At 43.0% G+C, this 19,619-nt stretch overlaps 1 protein-coding gene across 2 annotated transcripts in view; it reads left to right on the forward strand.

Moving 5' to 3' along the window:
- Nucleotides 1–17,472, forward strand: part of LOC120944228 (myosin heavy chain, cardiac muscle isoform-like) — a 33,347-nt gene extending 15,875 nt beyond the window's left edge. Inside the window, exons 6-7 of one of the 2 annotated variants that reach the window (XR_005750377.1) lie at nt 9,842–10,041; nt 17,117–17,472. Coding sequence is in view for 1 of the 2 variants with exons in the window: in XM_040358196.1 (XP_040214130.1) it covers nt 9,842–9,987 (146 nt within the window). In the remaining variant the exon portion in view is untranslated. The remainder of the gene's footprint in view (nt 1–9,841; nt 10,042–17,116) is intronic. The other variant, XM_040358196.1, reaches the window with a different exon arrangement.
- Nucleotides 17,473–19,619: the final 2,147 nt, after the last annotated feature.

Consider the following 19,619-nt stretch of genomic DNA (forward strand, 5'->3'; position numbering starts at 1 on the left):
ATGTGACACATATGGCCAAAAAAAAGCTGACAGAAGTAATAACCATTCCTTACTCTATCCAAAATGGGGAGGATGTTTGCCTTCGTTCTACTGCATACAAACTTGTAGGCACCAGGGGGCACTGTTGTAACTTCTGTCCCCATAGCATACAATATAACAGGGATTTTGTATTTTTCCCTTTTGCTTTTCCCTCCTTTCTTATCCCTTTTCCCTCCTTTCTTATCCTTTTTCCCTCTTTCCCTCTTTCTTATCCTTTTTTTTCCCCTCTTTCTTATCCTTTTTTTCCCCCTCTTTCTTATCCGTTTTCCCCTCTTTCTTATCCTTTTTTTCCCCCTCTTTCTTATCATTTTTTTTTTTTTTTTTCCCCCTCTTTCTTATCCTTCTTTTTTTTCCCCCTCTTTCTTATCCTTCCCCCCCCCCCCCTCTTTCTTATCCTTTTTCCCTCTTTCCCTCTTTCTTATCCTTTTTTCCCCCTCTTTCTTATCTTTTTTTTTTTTTTCCCTCTTTCTTATCCTTCTTTTTTTCCCCCCTCTTTCTTATCCTTTTTTTCCCCCCTCTTTCTTATCCTTTTTTTTTCCCCCCCTCTTTCTTATCCTTTTTTTCCCTCTTTCCCTCTTTCTTATCCTTTTTTTCCCCTCTTTCTTATCCGTTTTTCCCCTCTTTCTTATCCGTTTTTCCCCTCTTTCTTATCCTTTTTTCCCCCTCTTTCTTATCTTTTTTTCCCAAGGCGTCTTCCAGGACAGCCCTTGAGAGATGGAGCTCCTCCCTGGACAGGAAACACATCACCCCCAGCTCTTTAAAAGGCGGTCCCTCAGGCATCTGTTCAGTTTTATGTGTTTCCTCAGACGGAGGAGACATGTCACTGAGGAACCGTCTTTTCAGAGAGGGATGGATCCGGGAGAGTGTCCATCTCTAAAGGGCGGGGGAAGACAGCTGGGCTGGTTGTTCCCTCACCTGGTAATCCTCTCCGTTTTTTGGGCCACGGGTTCCCTCCGCATGTGTTTGGAGTTCCCCGTTCTTCCTTCCCTCCGGTGCCCGGCGAGGGAGTGGGCAGTGATGGCGTGCATGGGCGGCGGCGTCTGGCGGCGGGAGAATCTTCCTTACGGTGGACGCCGTGACCCGGAAGTCGCTGGGCGTAACCTCCAGGCCGGAATGCGCGTCATCACTGTGCGCCGGAAGCTCAGGTTCCGGTTTCTGGCGCGGGGTTTGAAGAAGGCCGAGTCGGCGCTTTCAAAAGGCAGCAAGCGTGGGCTGTACTCTGCCTATTCACCGAGCAGCATGGACGCTGCACACGCTCCAGGGGAGTCTGGCGCCGGCTCTTCACAGGTAGGCTGGCTGTGCCAAAACCTTATGCCTGTGTTTTTTCACCTGTATAGGGGAGCTAGATAGGTTGTATTCCTATGTATAGCTCAGTGGGCACCTTAGAACAGGGGAGGAGGGGGCACGTGTTATATATTTACTAAGAGTCCCTCTCTCTCTCTCTCTTTTTCTGTCAGAAAGAATCAAAGGATACTAAAACCCCTTCTAGAGACAAAAAGAAATGTGCCACATGTAATGCAAGGCTTGCTTCTGGCTATACCAAAAGCTTATGTAGTCCCTGTATTACTACTGTTGTGAATAGCGAAGAGGATTCCCCGCTCAACAAATTTCTGGGTTCTTTTAAGGATGAAATGCAAGCAACTTTTCAGTCTTTTAGAAAATTAATTGCTGACACACAGATTGCAGGTTCAGCTGCTAAACAGCAGGAGGTGCCCACCTCTCCAGTTCTGGTAGCATCAGGAACAGGTGATCCTGTAGAGAATGAGGAGATTTCCCTTGATAATTCTGATGCAGATTCTTCCCAGGGAGATTCTGGGCAAGAAAATGTTCAGGATGACTCCCACACCCCTACTAGATTCAAACTCTCCCAGGAGGAGGTAGATGAACTAATTGGGGCTATTCATGAGACATTGGAGTTGAAAGAGGAAAAAGCTTCGCTTTCACGTCATGATAAAATGTATCAGGGGTTAAGCAGGAAAAAACAGAAGGTTTTTCCAGTGCACAAAATAGTTTCAGACTTGGTCCTGAAAGAATGGGAGGAACCTGACAAAAGGCCCTTCTTTTCAGGTGGTTTAAAAAGGAGATTCCCTTTTGATGAGGACCCTGCTGCGGTCTGGAATCAATCTCCAAAACTTGATGCCCCACTAGCACATTTAGCGGATCCCATGGATAAAAGAGGGGATGTTATCCTCAAGAGATCCTGGGACACGGCCATGGCTAACCTTAAGCCAGCATTAGCAACCACGTGTGTAGCACGTAATTTGGAGTTTTGGCTCAAACAATTGCAGGAACACCTGACAGCAGGTACGTCTAGAGAAGAGCTGTTAAAATCCTTTCCCATGCTGTTTAAAGCTGTGGGCTTTATTGCTGATGCCTCGGCAGAATCAGTAAAGCTTTCAGCCAGGGCAGCTTCTCTATCAGTGGCTGCGAGGAGAACTCTTTGGCTCAAAACCTGGCCGGGAGACACTGCCTCTAAGTTACGCCTTTGCAGCGTTCCTTTTTCAGGAAATTTTTTGTTTGGCACTCCGCTAGATGAAGCGTTAGAACGCACTGCGGATAAAAAGAAGACTTTTCCTGACAAGAAAAAGTCAGGTTTTAAGAAGTTTTTTCGTCCCTTTAAAGGGCAAAAGAAAAATCAGGAAAAAGGGAATTCAAATAGACCCTGGGCGACGCAAGGGGGGAAAAAGAAAGCCAATGTGCTCTTTAACCCTCCTGACAAAAATCCCAAAACCCAGTGATATCAGGATCCAAGTGGGAGGAAGATTGGGGGACTTCCTTCCACAATGGAAAAAACTGACCTCCAACAATTTTGTCAGAGGAGTCATAGAAAGGGGTTATGCTCTGGAATTCGATCAAACACCACCAAAAAGGTTCTTGATTACACAACTGGCAAAAAATCTGACAAAAGCCCAGGCATTACAACATCTCATAGGAGAGCTTGTAGATCAGAAGGTCATAATACCAGTTCCCAAACAAGAGGAGGGTCAGGGTTTTTACTCGCACGTCTTTTTAGTGCGGAAGCCGTCAGGCAAGTACCGCCTGATTTTCAACCTGAAACCTTTGAACACGGCCATTCGATACAAAAAGTTCCGGATGGAATCGATCTATTCTGTGAAAAATCTGCTTCAAAAAGATTGTTTCATGGCAAAAATAGATTTGAAGGATGCCTACCTTCATATTCCTATCAGGAAAAGCTCCCAAAAGTTCCTCCGCATAGCCATTCAAGTGAGAGAAAAAATTTATCATTTTCAGAGTCAAGCTCTTCCCTTTGGCCTCTCCTCGTCCCTGAGGATTTTTACAAAGATTCTTGCGGAGACACTGGCCCCCCTAAGACTCCAGGGCATAACAGTCGTCCCATATTTAGACGACTTACTGTTCTTAGCACCGACGAGACAAAAACTGCTGGCAGACCTAGTGGTCGCCCAGCAGTGGTTGACTCAGTTAGGTTGGATCATCAATCAGGAGAAATCAAACCTCATTCCCTCTCAGGAGATCCTGTTTTTGGGCTATATAATAAATTCAACAGAACAGAAGACCTTTCTTCCTCAAGAAAAAATCGATCACATAACTCAACGAGTAGCGCAAATACAGACAAATCTCCCTGTAACAATAAGGGAGATAATGTCGGTTCTAGGCCTCATGACAGCCTCCATACCAGCAGTGAAATGGGCCAGGTTTCACCAAAGACCGCTCCAGTCATTCCTTTTACAGAATCTTTTAGGAAAGGACTTGGAGGACAAAGTGTTTCTTGCAGAAAAAACAAAACAAGCACTTTGGTGGTGGAGAAACCAAAACAATCTGAAAGGAGGTCTGTTGTGGAACCCCTCGGTTGTGCTCATACTGACGACGGACGCCAGCAATCAAGGCTGGGGAGCCCATCTAGGGGATCAATGGGCGCAAGGCCTTTGGAGTCACCTAGAAAAGAAGCGCTCATCAAATTACAGAGAGTTAAAAGCTGTAGCAAAAGGCATGGCAGCATTTCAAGACCAACTAAAACATCAGCATGTGCAGATCAGGTCGGACAACGTCACGTCTGTGGCGTATCTGAACAAGCAGGGGGGAACCAGGAACCCCAGCCTGATGAATATAGCCAAGGAAATGTTTGTTTGGGCAGAAGGGAATCTGGAGTCCCTATCGGCCGTCCATCTCAAAGGTACGCAGAACGGTCTAGCAGATTTTTTGAGCAGACAGTCGATCTCTCAAGAGGAGTGGTCTCTAGATCCGACAGTGTTTGCAGACATAGTTACCAAGTGGGGTCTTCCGGAAATCGACCTTTTCGCAAACAGGAAAAATGCCAAACTACCAAATTTCTTCTCTCTGAATCCAAGAGATCAGCCACTAGCAGTCGATGCCTTACAGAACAGTTGGACATTCAACCTGACCTATGCTTTCCCTCCACTTCATCTTTTGCCGAGAGTCCTCTCCAAATTCAAGATGGAGAAGACTTCCCTCATTTTAATAGCCCCCTTTTGGCCGAAAAGGGCCTGGTTTTCACTTCTACTATCCTTAGTAGATCGGCCACCCTGGATGTTGCCGTGCAGTCCGGATCTGCTGTCTCAAGGTCCGGTCCAGCACCCCAACCCAACCTTTTTGAATCTGGCAGCTTGGTATCTGAAATAGACATCCTGAAGTCTAAGGGTCTATCAGACAGGGTGATCAAAACTCTGTTACAGAGTCGCAAGCCAAATACCAGAGCAATTTATCAGAAACACTGGAAAAAATTTAATCTCTGGCTGAAAGAGAATAGGAAGAGAGAATACGATTCTCCAACAATTTTAGAATTCTTACAAGAAGGCATCGACAAGAAATTGGCTTTAAGTACTATTAAAGTTCAAATTGCGGCCTTATCAGTTTACGTTCAACGCTCACTGCAGCAAGATCCACTTATTAACAGATTTTGTAAGGCGGTTGCTAAACAACGACCGGCCCCATGCCGAAAAGTACCGACATGGGATCTTTCCATTATGTTGAAAGCAGTTATTAGAGAGCCTTTTGAGCCAATATCAGAGGCTTCTCTAAGGTTAATTACTTTAAAGACGGTCTTCTTAATTGCAATGACTACAGCTCGCAGAGTCAGCGAACTCCAGGCTCTATCAATCAGAGAACCTTACATGCAGGTATTGGAGGATCGGGTCATTCTGAGAACGGACCAATCTTTTGTTCCAAAGGTCGCTTCTTCTTTTCACAAGAGTCAGGACATTATTTTACCCTCTTTTTGCAATAAACCTGCAAACAGCAAAGAAGAACAGCTGCATCGGCTGGACGTCCGAAGATGCCTTCTTGCCTATCTAGATGCAACTAAGGAGTTTAGAACATCAGAGGCCCTGTTTGTTCTTTTTTCCGGAAATCGAAAAGGAAAACAAGCTTCAAAAGGGACAATATCCAGGTGGATCAAAATGGCCATCTTGGAAGGGTACAAAACTCTGCACCTGGACCCTCCGCAAGGCTTGAAGGCACATTCTACAAGGGCGTTAGCCACGTCCTGGGCAGAAAAAAGCCGGCGCTACCCCTGAGCAGATATGTAAGGCCGCCACGTGGTCAAGCATGTCAACATTCATTCGACACTATCGTTTGGATGTCTTGAGTAATCAAGATCAGGCCTTTGGGAGAAAAGTCCTCCAAGCAGTAGTCCCTCCCTAAACTGGTGAGTGCTTGCTCATCCTCTCAAGGGCTGTCCTGGAAGACGCCTTGGGAAAAACAGAGTTAGTCTTACCGGAAACTCTGTTTCCAGGAGTCTTCCAGGACAGCACGTTCCCACCCTATGCTTTGAGGTAGGTATATATATATATATGCATGAATAATGTAAATGGTATATATGTTATTAACTGTATTTCAGCTCCGTCCTTCGGTTCTTGGATTAAAACTGAACAGATGCCTGAGGGACCGCCTTTTAAAGAGCTGGGGGTGATGTGTTTCCTGTCCAGGGAGGAGCTCCATCTCTCAAGGGCTGTCCTGGAAGACTCCTGGAAACAGAGTTTCCGGTAAGACTAACTCTGTTTTTTTTTTTCCCTCTTTCTTATCCTTCTTTTTTTCCCTCTTTCTTATCCTTCTTTTTTTCCCCCCTCTTTCTTATCCTTTTTTTCCCCCCCTCTTTCTTATCCTTTTTTTTCCCCCCCTCTTTCTTATCCTTTTTTTCCCTCTTTCTTATCCTTTTTTTTCCCCTCTTTCTTATCCTTTTTTTTCCCCTCCTTTCTTATCCTTTTTTTTCCCCTCTTTCTTATCCTTTTTTTCCCCCTCTTTCTTATCCTTTTTTTCCCCCTCTTTCTTATCCTTTTTTTCCCCCTCTTTCTTATCCTTTTTTTTCCCTCTTTCTTATCCTTTTTTCCCCCCTCTTTCTTATCCTTTTTTTCCCCCTCTTTCTTATCCTTTTTTTCCCCCCCTCTTTCTTATCCTTTTTTTCCCCTCTTTCTTATCCTTTTTTTCCCCCCTCTTTCTTATCCTTTTTTCCCCCTCTTTCTTATCCTTTTTTTTTCCCCCTCTTTCTTATCCTTTTTTTTCCCCCCTCTTTCTTATCCTTTTTTTCCCCCTCTTTCTTATCCTTTTTTTCCCCCTCTTTCTTATCCTTTTTTTCCCCCTCTTTCTTATCCTTTTTTTTCCCCCTCTTTCTTATCCTTTTTTTTCCCCCTCTTTCTTATCCTTTTTTTTCCCCCTCTTTCTTATCCTTTTTTTTTCCCCCTCTTTCTTATCCTTTTTTTCCCCCTCTTTCTTATCCTTTTTTTTTACCCTCTTTCTTATCCTTTTTTTTTCCCCCCTCTTTCTTATCCTTTTTTTTACCCTCTTTCTTATCCTTTTTTTCCCCCTCTTTCTTATCCTTTTTTTTCCCCTCTTTCTTATACTTTTTTTCCCCCTCTTTCTTATACTTTTTTTTACCCTCTTTCTTATACTTTTTTTTACCCTCTTTCTTATACTTTTTTTTCCCCTCTTTCTTATCCTTTTTTTTACCCTCTTTCTTATCCTTTTTTTTTCCCCTCTTTCTTATCCTTTTTTTTCCCCTCTTTCTTATCCTTTTTTTCCCCCTCTTTCTTATCCTTTTTTTTCCCCTCTTTCTTATCCTTTTTTTTCCCCTCTTTCTTATCCTTTTTTTTCCCCTCTTTCTTATCCTTTTTTTTCCCCTCTTTCTTATCCTTTTTTTTCCCCTCTTTCTTATCCTTTTTTTTCCCCTCTTTCTTATCCTTTTTTTCCCCTCTTTCTTATCCTTTTTCCCTCTTTCTTATCCTTTTTTTTTTTCCCCTCTTTCTTATCCTTTTTTTCCCCCTCTTTCTTATCCTTTTTTTTTACCCTCTTTCTTATCCTTTTTTTTTCCCCCCTCTTTCTTATCCTTTTTTTTACCCTCTTTCTTATCCTTTTTTTCCCCCTCTTTCTTATCCTTTTTTTCCCCTCTTTCTTATACTTTTTTCCCCCTCTTTCTTATCCTTTTTTTTACCCTCTTTCTTATACTTTTTTTTACCCTCTTTCTTATACTTTTTTTTCCCCTCTTTCTTATCCTTTTTTTTTACCCTCTTTCTTATCCTTTTTTTTTCCCCTCTTTCTTATCCTTTTTTTTTACCCTCTTTCTTATCCTTTTTTTTCCCCTCTTTCTTATCCTTTTTTTTCCCCTCTTTCTTATCCTTTTTTTTCCCCTCTTTCTTATCCTTTTTTTCCCCTCTTTCTTATCCTTTTTTTCCCCCTCTTTCTTATCCTTTTTTTTCCCCTCTTTCTTATCCTTTTTTTTTCCCCTCTTTCTTATCCTTTTTTTTTTCCCCTCTTTCTTATCCTTTTTTTTCCCCTCTTTCTTATCCTTTTTTTTCCCTCTTTCTTATCCTTTTTCCCTCTTTCTTATCCTTTTTTTTTTTCCCCCTCTTTTTCTTATCCTTTTTTTTCCTCTTTTTCTTATCCTTTTTTTTCCCCTCTTTCTTATCCTTTTTTTTCCTCTTTTTCTTATCCTTTTTTTTCCCCTCTTTCTTATACTTTTTTTTTCCCCCTCTTTTTCTTATCCTTTTTTTTCCCCTCTTTCTTATACTTTTTTTTTCCCCCTCTTTTTCTTATCCTTTTTTTTCCCCTCTTTCTTATACTTTTTTTTTCCCCCTCTTTTTCTTATCCTTTTTTTTCCCTCTTTCTTATCCTTTTTTTTCCCTCTTTCTTATCCTTTTTTTTCCCTCTTTCTTATCCTTTTTCCCTCTTTCTTATCCTTTTTCCCTCTTTCTTATCCTTTTTCCCTCTTTCTTATCCTTTTTCCCTCTTTCTTATCCTTTTTTTTTTCCCCCTCTTTTTCTTATCCTTTTTTTTTTCCCCCTCTTTTTCTTGTCCTTTTTTTTTCCCTCTTTCTTATCCTTTTTTTCCCCTCTTTCTTATCCTTTTTTTTCCCCCTCTTTCTTATCCTTTTTTTTTTCCCTCTTTCTTATCCTTTTTTTCCCCTCTTTCTTATCCTTTTTTTTCCCTCTTTCTTATCCTTTTTTTTCCCTCTTTCTTATCCTTTTTTTCCCCCTCTTTCTTATCCTTTTTTTTCCCTCTTTCTTATCCTTTTTTTTTCCCCCTCTTTTTCTTATCCTTTTTTTTCCCCTCTTTCTTATCCTTTTTTTTTTCCCCCTCTTTCTTATCCTTTTTTTTTTTCCCCCTCTTTTTCTTATCCTTTTTTTTCCCCTCTTTCTTATCCTTTTTTTTTCCCCTCTTTCTTATCCTTTTTTTTTTTCCCCCTCTTTTTCTTATCCTTTTTTTTCCCCTCTTTCTTATCCTTTTTTTTCCCCCTCTTTCTTATCCTTTTTTTTTCCCCTCTTTCTTATCCTTTTTTTTCCCTCTTTCTTATCCTTTTTTTTTTTTTTTTCCCTCTTTTTCTTATCCTTTTTTTTCCCCTCTTTCTTATCCTTTTTTTTTTTCCCCTCTTTCTTATCCTTTTTTTTTTCCCCCTCTTTCTTATCCTTTTTTTTTTTTTCCTCTTTCTTATCCTTCTTTTTTTTTTTTTCCTCCTTTCTTTTCCCTTTCCTTTCCACTTTCTTTTCTCCCCCTCCCTTTTCTTATCTTTGTTTTTTTATTTATTTTTATGTTTTTTCCTTATTTATTCATTCATTCATTCATTCATTCATTCCTTACTCTATCCAAATGTTTGGCTTCGTTCTACTGCATACAAACTTATAGGCACCAGGGGGCACTGTTGCAACTTCTGTCCCTATAGCATACAGTACATACAATATAAAAGGTATTTTGTACTTTCTTTTCTTTTCTTTCTTCTTCTCTTCCTTCGCCAGAGATAGACTACGCCGCCGTAACTTACGGCGCAAAATCTTTAAGGATTCAAACTAAAGCCAGGTAAGGTACGGCAGCGTAGCGTATCTCTGATACGCTGCGCGGGTGCAGATCTCTGTGGATCTGCCCCACAGTATATTTGCTAGTACTGTCAACAAAATCAATGTAAAAATTAAGAAAACATAAATCAAAGACAAATCCATACCAATCAATACCAAGAGCACAGCACAGGAGGAGTCAGGAGGGCCCACTACTGGATCAGGAGGGCACATTGCAGGTTTCGGGACGCTGCCTGGGACATGGCCACCCTGGGACAACTTGGTAAAAGTGTGACTGTCCTGTCAAATCCGGGACAATTGGCATGTATTACAATTGCAAGATTATGATGGGCCCCTGGGCACTGCCCAGAGGTGCCCATGCATTAAGACAGCCCTGCTCTGCACACTCATCGGTAGATCCTGACTATCTGCAGCCAATGAGATACAAGCCCTGCCAATCCCTTGCTGTGACTTATAGTTTCACCTGTAGGTAGTCCCTGTCCCCATACAGTACGGATATAACTCGTTCCTTTTTTGTTTCTTAGTGGAAGAAGAACTTCACGCCGCACAGACGGCCCTCTCCGATTATGGCGGCCAGGGACTTACTGAGATGGAGCTGCTCTTGGACTCCTGCATTAGAGAGGTCAGACAGCTCAACATCTTACCCGGCAAAAAGCGGCACAAGAAGTGACGTCGGCCCCTTGGGGATTTCCCCGTGGACAGGTTTTACTGGCCAGGTAAAATAAATATTGTGCCCTATTGTGAAAACCAAAATCTGAAACTACCACTGATAACATTTATCTATATTTACACAGAAAATAAGAGCGTCAATATTTTGTTTCTAGACATGTGCAATTCGTTTAGTTTCTAATTCGTTTTTTAACGAAAATTCGGAAATTCGTTAATTCCGAAATTTCGAATTTTTCATTTTCGAATGAGAAATTTTGGAAATTCGGATTCCGAATTTTTGAAATTCCGAATTTTCGAAATTAATTCGAAAATTTTGAAAATGACAAATTCGAAAATGACAAAAACCTGAATTTTTGAAATTCTGAATTTTTAAGAAATGCGAAAATTAAAAAATTAGAAATTTCGAAATTGTGACATTCAAAAATCGAAAGTTCGAAAATGGGAAATTTCCGAATTTTTTTTGAATTTCCGAAAATTAGTTTTTTTTTTCAGTTTCGCTTCATTATTTTTATTCGTTTTTTTGCTTTTTCGGAAATCCGAAAATTCGGAATTTCAGAATTTTCAAATTTCCAGAATTTACGAAAAAAGCAAAAAAAAAAAAAAACGAATAAAACGGAAAAAAAAAAATATATATATATATTTTTTTTTTTCCTGAATTTACGAAAAAATAAAAAAAACGAAAATAACAAATGAAGAAAACTATTTTTTTTGGGAAGGGAGCCACACGTCCGCACAACAGTCTTTATGTCTTAAAGGCGACAAAGGTCCCCCTAGAGCACAGGTGTCAAACGCAAGGCCCGCAGGCCAAACCCGGCCCTCCAGGCCATTTCATGTGGCCCTCGCACCTCTCCTGCAGCTGCCAGAGAGATCCAGCCCTCCTCTGGTCCTCCTCCAGACCTTTATTTTCTGCTTTCAAGCAATGCATCTAGCTTCTTCCCAGCAGCAGCATTATTTAACTGTGATGTAAGGGAGAGTGGGGGACTCCACTACTGATGGTGGGGGGGCTCTTGACCTCTAATATATGGGGAGGGGGTGCGCTGGACATCTAATCTTACAGATGCAACCGGCCCTTTTTTAGGGCAACCATAATGCTGATGCGGCCCACAATGAAATTGAGTTTCTCTAGACTTCGGGGACCCCTCATAGACCACCGACAGCCTCTTCAGCACTCCATCTTCCACCCGACTCCTCTACTGGCATGGCTTCGCCATATTTAACCACTTGACCTCCGGAAGATTTACCCCCCCATTCATGACCAGGCCATTTTTTTTCCATACGGCACTGTGCTACTTTAACTGACAATTGTGCTGTTGTGCGACGCTGTACCCAAATAATATTAACGACTTTTTTTTTTTTTACCCACAAATGGCTTTCTTTTTTGTGGTATTTGATCACTGCTGGGGTTTTATTTTTGCGTTATTAATAAAATGACAATTTTGGGGTAAAAAAACTATTTTTTTACTTTCTGCTATAAAACACATCCAGTAAAAAAACTAAACAAATTTCTTCATCAATTTAGGCCAATATGTATTCTGCTACATATTTTTGGTAAAAGAAACCCCAATATATCTATCTATTTTATATATATATATATATATATATATATATATATATATATATATATATATATATATATATATATATATATATATATATATATATATATATATATATATATATATATATATATATATATATATATATATATATATATATATATATATATATATATATATATATATATATATATATATATATATATATATATATATATATATATATATATATATATATATATATATATATATAAATATATATAAAACTCAACGTGTGTGTGTGTATGTATGTATGTATGTTCCAGCATCACGTCCAAACGGCTAAAGATATTAACATGAAACTTGGCACACATGTTACTTATATGTCAGCAACAAACATAGGATAGGTGGTTTAACTCTTACCCACCCCCATTTGCCATGGTCGGGGTTTTCCTTTAAAGTCCCATTCAACTCTATGGGAAATACATGTTACTTCATAACTTCCAAACGGCTGTAGATATTTCGATAACACTTGGTCACATGTTACTTATATGTCCACTTAAACTATAGGATAGTTAATTTATCCCTTAACTACCCCCATTTGTGAGGGTCAGGGTTTTTGTTTAAAGTCCCATGAAAATCAATGGGAAATGTATGTTCCCACATAACTTCTGTACGCCTGGAGATATTTCAATAATACCTGCTACACATATTACTTGTATGCCAAATAAAAATATATGACAGTTAAATTAACCCTTACCTTCACCCTTATATAAAAGATGGGTATATTTATATTACTATGATTTTACTCCCCAAAAGGTTAAGATAGGAAGACCGGGCAACGCCGGCTATTCAGCTAGTAAGTATATATTGATTGGTTTGTGCAAAAGTTATAGCGTCTACAAACTATGGGATATTTTTTTTTTTTTCTTTACTGGTAATGGTGGCGATCAGCGACTTATAGCAGGACTGCGATATTGTAGCGGACAAATTGGACACCTAACAGACTTTATACCCCATGTCGCTTTAGTGGGGCTTCAAAGCCCTGATAGAACTCTGACAAAGCTCGTTTGAAGCACCTGCAGCTTTTGAGAGGCTTTAATTCAGCTTTAGCGTCTCTTTGTTTTGGAGAAATTGCAGGTATGGGATATGGACGGGGACACACACACACACACACACCATCTGCCAAGCTTCAAAAGAGCATTGCTAAAGCTTCACCGAAGCATCACAAACGCGTCATAAAAGCATGTTGAAGCGGTAGGCGATTTTAAAGTGTGTTGAAGCCAACGCAAGTGTAAATGAGCCCTTAGACCCCTTTCACACAAAAAATAGCGCTGCTTTACCGCCTGGAAAACTCATTCACTGCCTACTCAATGTGAAAGCCGATGCGCTGGCGAGAGAGAAAAAAAATCTCCTGTCAGCGGCATCTTTTGGAGCGGTGAGAGGAGCGGCGTGTATACCGCTCCTTCCCATTTAAAACAATGGGAAACCACGGCAAGACCGGCCTCAATGCGCCTCTGCAGAGGTGCATTGCGGGCGGTATTAACCCTTTATCGGCTGCTAGCGGGGGTTAATACCGCACCGCTAGCGGACGATTCCCGCGTTATAGCGCCGCTATTGTTAGCGGCGCTTTACCGCCATCGTGGCTCCCGCTCCAATGTGAAAGGGGCCTTAGGGTTCATTTACACTTACTTTGGCTTCAACACACATTAAAGCACCTACTGCTTCGGTGATGCTTCAAACAAGCTTTTTCTCAGACTTCTGTGGAGGCTTTGAAGCACCTCTAAAGCGACATGGGGTATAAGTTCTGGTTGGACTGCAAGCCGCAATCCCAACCCTGCACTGCTCTCTTGCTTCTGGCTAGGCCCTCAGACAGCCTAGCAGCCAGATGGTCCCGGGATAGGCCCCAGACTCTGGTCTAACAGCCCAGGCAATACAAGACGCGCCCACCCAGACAGCCGTTCAGGTGGCACAGAACATAGATCACCTGACTCCACCCAAATATTTAGGTCCTCCCAGCAGGCCAAGGGATTCAAGAAAAACCTGCTCATTGGCTCAGATACTCCTAATCTCCCATGGATTTTCCCAGGTCCGACACTTTCTCGGAAGCCCGCACCTTCCTCTCTTGGGCTTCAATTCGCGAGGCTCACGATGCTCCCTCAGTGGCATTCTTTCATTATCTTCAACTTCGACACTGGATCTCCTCTCTGACGTAATGACACTTTTCCTTACCAGAGAACGGCCTTCGAGCACGCGTGCCTGCATTCTCCAGGGTCGCCGGGCACAGTATCCTTGATTTATTCCTCCCTTAACTCGGGGGGGACTCCAGCCTCCCTATCGTATGTCCTAAACTGGGAACGGGCCTTATCCCATATTGACTTGGCAGATTGGAGCAAGGCCTGGTCTAGTATTGCGAAATGTTCCTTCAACACGGCTACCCTAGAGGTAGCCTATAAGGTACTCCTCCGTTGGTATTGGGTCTTATCCCGTATCACTAAATTAAACCCATCCTGCAGTGACAGATGTTTCAGGGGTTGTGGTCAGCGTGGAGACGAACTTCATACCTGGTGGTCCTGCCCCCGCTTGGTGGGATTCTGGTCAAGGGTATTTGGCCTTTTGTCCTCCCTCTTCCATATATCCCCACATAAGGATGCAAAATTGGCCTTACTTCACTGCCCGATCCCGGCCCTTTTTCTCATCAGCAGAAGCTGGCCACTTATTTGTTTATCAATGTAAAGCGCGTAATAGCAAGGGCCTGGAAAAAGCCGACGGTCTCGTTTGCGGAGGTGAAGAGCATCTTGACGACTCTCATGATTAACGAGAAGATGGCTAGTATTCTTCATGACACCCATGCCAAGTTCCTCAAGGTTTGGGGCCCGTGGTGGTCCTATGCTCTTCCCATCCTGCATCCGTTTAGCCTAGGCCTTGCTATCTGACCCCCCCCACCCTTCCGACCTCGGGGTCCCTCTCTCTCTTTTTTCCCCCTACTTTCTCTTTTCCCCTCTCCTATTCTCTCTCCTTATCTCTTTCCTTCTTCTTTGCTCCCGAGCATTAATGCTCAGTTACTTTTTGTTGACCCCCGGCCTGGGCCGGAGGGCTATTGCTGCTTTGTTTTTTTCCCACTATTGTATGTGCCCTTTAACCACTTAAGACCCGGACCAAAATGCAGCTAAAGGACCCGGTCAGTTTTTGCGGTTCGGCATTGCGTCGCTTTAACTGACAATTGCGCGGTCGTGCGACGTGGCTCCCAAACAAAATTGGCGTCCTTTTTTCCCCACAAATAGAGCTTTCTTTTGGTGGTATTTGATCACCTCTGCGGTTTTTATTTTTTGCGCTATAAACAAAAATAGAGCGACAATTTTGAAAAAAAATTCTATATTTTTTACTTTTTGCTATAATAAATATCCCCCAAAAATATCTAAAAAAAAAATTTCCCTCAGTTTAGGCCGATACGTATTCTACCTATTTTTGGTAAAAAAAATCGCAATAAGCGTTTATCGGTTGGTTTGCGCAAAATGTATAGCGTTTACAAAATAGGGGATAGTTGTATTGCATTTTTATAAAATAATTTTTTACTACTAATGGCGGAGATCAGCGTTTTTTTTTTTTTTTTTTTCGTGACTGCGACATTATGGCGGACACTTCGGACAATTTTGACACATTTTTGAGACCATTGTCATTTTCACAGCAAAAAATGCATTTAAAATGCATTGTCAATTGTGAAAATGACAATTGCAGTTTGGGAGTTAACCACAGGGGGCGCTGATGGGGTTATGTTACCTCAAGTGTGTTTACAACTGTAGGGGGGTGTGGCTGTAGGTGTGACATCATCGATTGTGTCCCCCTATAAAAGGGATCACACGATCGATGACGCCGCCACAGTGAAGAACGGGGAAGCCGTGTTTACACACAGCTCTCCCCGTTCTTCAGCTCCGGGGACCGATCGCGGGACTCCAGCGGCGATCGAGTCCCACGGCCACGGAGCTTCGGACCGGGTCGCGGGAGCGTGCCGGCGACCCCACGGCTGGGCTTAAAGAGCCACGTACATGTACGTACATGGATGTGCCATTCTGCCGACGTATATCGGCGTGAAGGGGTCCTTAAGTGGTTAATGTGCACTTTCCAACTGTGCCATGTTATGTTCCTTGTCTATCCCCTGCGTGGGATTATTGCAGCTGTTTTTATTTCTTGAAAACTTCTAATACAAAAAGATTGTATCGGATACTCCTAATCTGTCCCTGCTTTTCCCTTCTCGTATCTAATGCCACGAGGTACCCGGCCACCTAGCGGCAGAAGAGTAAAGTGCGGCAATCACAGACTTGGAGTGAAATCAATTGATCCCTAACAATTAGCCAAGGTAGTTACTGCTGGCAGGTAAATTTAGGAGCAAACCTGCCTAAATGCCAGGGTGCTACAATGTGTTTTTGATGCTTTAGTGGTGAGAGAGAGAGAGAGAAACTTGTAAAGCGCAACACATGCGAACTGAATCGCCTCTGGGCGCTGTATCCATTTCATGGGTAAGGAACCCCCTGACCTCAGAAGAGATGGGTTTTAATCTTTCTCCTGAAGGCCAAGTGGTTCTCCTCCAGTCGGATGGTGGTTGGTAGTGCATTCCACAGGCGAGGTCCTTGGACTGCAAATCTTCGATCTCCTTTGGACTTGTATCTGGCTTTGGGTATCTGGAGGAGGTTCTGATTGGTGGATCGCAGAATGCGATTGGGGTTATGGGCTTTTATTTTTTCGCATAGATATTGGGGGGCGTTGCCTTGAATACACTTATGCATTAGGCAGAGTGCCTTGAAAGTGATTCTGTCCTTTACTGGCAACCAATGAAGGGATCTCAGTGAAGGTGAGATTGATTCCCATGGTTTTTTTCCGGTCACTAGTCGCGCGGCCGTATTTTGAACGACTTGCAGACGAGTGATTTGGTATTTGGGGAGTCCTAGATGGAGGGCATTTGCGTAGTCGAGTCTGGAATTGATGATTGTTCCCACCACGACTGCAATGTCCTCTTTCGGGATAAAGGGCGTGAGTCTGCGTAGTAGGCGCAGCAGATGGTGAGATCCGCTGACTACTGACCCTATTTGTGCGTCCATTGTCATGTAGGTGTCGAAAATGACTCCGAGACTTTTGACTTTGGTGCTAGGGGAGATAGTTTTACCCAGAATGGGTGGGGGAGTCCATGTTGACGCGGGGTGATTTTTCAATGACGCTCTTTTAAAGCTTTGTTGAAGCTTGGCAGATGCCCTGTGTGTGTGTGTGTGTGTGTGTGTGTGTTTGTTGATATTTCACACCTGCAATTTCTCCAAAACAGCTAAAGCTGAATTAAAGCCTTTCAAAAGCTGCAGGTGCTTCAAGCGAGCTTTGTCATAGACTTCTGCGGAGGCTTTGAAGCACCACCAAGACGCCTTTCACACCGGAAGCGTTTTTCAGGCGCTTTAGCGCTAAAGGGGGAGAGGAGACAAATGAGCAGAAGTTTCACTTTTGGGTGGAACTCTGTTTTTACAAAGCGTGTCTGAAGCCTTGTTTTGAAGGAAGTGTAAACTAGTCCTAATAAGTCGTCATAATATTATTTGCTTAATCTCTTTTGCTTCCAGCTGTACAGATCTCTTCCGCTTCCTCTCTGGGTTCTCCACCTTGGTCCATCTCCTGTCCAGAAATACTTGCAGAAAGTGACCGGCCCGAACTTTTCATGGTGCAACAGAAGTGGCAATGTGGCTATTGACCGTCGGAGCAGCGCTGTGTGCTTCACCACGTGTCCAGCAGGGGGCATAGGCTGTCCATTGAATAGAAGGAAATGATTCTACGGAAGAATGTTAGTGATCTGTACATGTACTATAAATGTCTTTTTTTTATCGGTCATGATTTGAATGAATTGCTATTTATATTAAAGTGTTTTGCGACCCTATGTATAAAAATCCCACAATAAAGGAGAATTTTCTATACAGAAACTTTTTTTTTTTTTTTGTAGTATCTACCGGCTAAACGGGTTAGATCAAGATAACGATGAGCCCATCTCTGAGCCCATTCACTCCTCTCCAGTGTGGTGCGTTGCAGGAGAGCACACATAAATGTTGCAGGAACGCACATTAACCACTTGAGTTCTGGAAGGTTTTACCCCCTTCAAGACCCGGCCATTTTTTTTGCTATTTAGCGCTGCTCTAATTTACTGGTAATTGCGCCGTCATGCAACACTGTACCCAAATTACATTTTTATATCTTTTTTTTTTTTTTTTTCACACAAATAGTTTGGGAGACCCCTGTCCTATATATAGATGGCCAGAATCTCTTTATTTTTGCGTCCGGGAGCGAGTCCCCCAAAAGCCAGTCGGAAAATACCGATGATACCTTATGTACACCCCCCCCCCAAAAAAAAAGGCATACTGTACATGTTTGAGGTATACTGAATGTAATGTTATATACTTGTTTGGGTGAACCTCCACTTAAAGAGGAGTTCCACCCAAATTTGGAACTTCCTCTCAATCCACTCCTCTCCCCCTTACATGCCACATTTGGCATGTAATTTTTTTGGGGGGGGAGTGGGGGATTCAGCACGAGTGGGACTTCCTGTCCCACTTCCTCCTTCCTGTAGGCGACTAAGCTTAGTCGCCTTCAGGAAGTGGCTGCTGTAGGCGATCGCCTAGGACACGTCACAGGTCCTAGGCGATCTCCTGGCCAATTACACGGCGCGGCGCCGGGCCGCGCCGCTCGCGCATGCGCAGTGCCGCTCGCGCTCGCGCATGCGCAGTGGGTGCCCGGCCGTGAAGCCGAAAGCTGTCACGGCCGGGTGCCCACACTGAAGATGAAGACGCCGGCCGGGGAGGGGGGGAGAGGAGCGGAGCCCCGGCCGGCGCGTCGCTGGAGCGCTGGAGCAGGTAAGTGCCTGTTTATTAAAAGCCAGCAGCAACACTTTTTGTTGCTGCTGACTTTTAATAAACATACAAATGGCTGGAACTCCCCTTTAAGTCAGCAGCTACAAATACTGTAGCCGACTTATAATATTAGGATACTTTCCTGTCGAGGAATCCAGTGGTGTCTTCACCCCAGCCGAAATAGAACTTTCTTTTGGTGGAATTTGATCCCCACTGTGGGCCAGATTCAGACATATTTAAGTTGCTTCCCCGCGGCGTAAGGTATCTGATTTACGTTACACCGCCGCAGGTTTACAGCGTAAGTGCCTGATTCACAAAGCTCTTACCTGTAAACTTGCGGCGGTGTAACCTAATTCAAATGGGGCGGGCACCATTTAAATTAGGCGCGTTCCCGCGCCGAACATTCTGCGCATGCTCCGTGTTTAAATTTACCGACGTGCTTTGCGCGAAATTAAGGCGCCCCAACGTTTTTTTTGAACGGCGACGTGCGTTACGGCGTTTCGTATTCCCGGACGTCTTGCGCAAAAAAAAAAAAACGAAATTCGACACGGGAACGACGGCCATACTTTAACATGGCTGATCTAAAGATAAGCCATGTTAAAGCAGGTGTAACTTTGCGACGGGTAAAAACAACTAGCGACGACGTACGGGATTGTGACGAACGCGCGGATCTTCGTGGATCGCCGTAACTAGTCATTTGCATATTCTACGCCGACCGCAATGGAATCGCCACCTAGCGGCCGGCCTAGAATTGCATCCTAAGATCCGACGGTGTAAGTCGGATCTTATGGCTATCTATGCGTAACGGATTCTATGAATCAGTCGCATAGTTAGGACGGGCGGATCACAGAGATACGACGGCGTATCAGGAGATACGCCGTCGTATCTCTTCTGTGAATCTGGCCCTGTGTTTTTAAATGTTTGCTATATATTCATGTAGCGCTACCCCCGCAGGAGCCACTGGTTTGTTTTTGGGATCGGCATATTGAGTTACCTTGATATGGCCCAGGGGTGCAGTGGTAGGAAACAAATAGTGAGCGAAGGTCCAGACTCTAATTGGCTGCTGGGAAAAACTTGCTCTGCCAGAACCCCTCTGGCGCCAACTGCTGGCCAGGGATGATATTGCATCACTGGACCACAGACTGACCCAGTGGACATTTCTGGAATGACAGAAGTCCCACAATTTAAACAATTCACGAATGGGAGCAAGGTAACTCTCCCATTAA

This window comes from Rana temporaria, chromosome 6 (genome assembly GCF_905171775.1).
Source record: "Rana temporaria chromosome 6, aRanTem1.1, whole genome shotgun sequence".
NCBI lineage: Eukaryota > Metazoa > Chordata > Amphibia > Anura > Ranidae > Rana > Rana temporaria.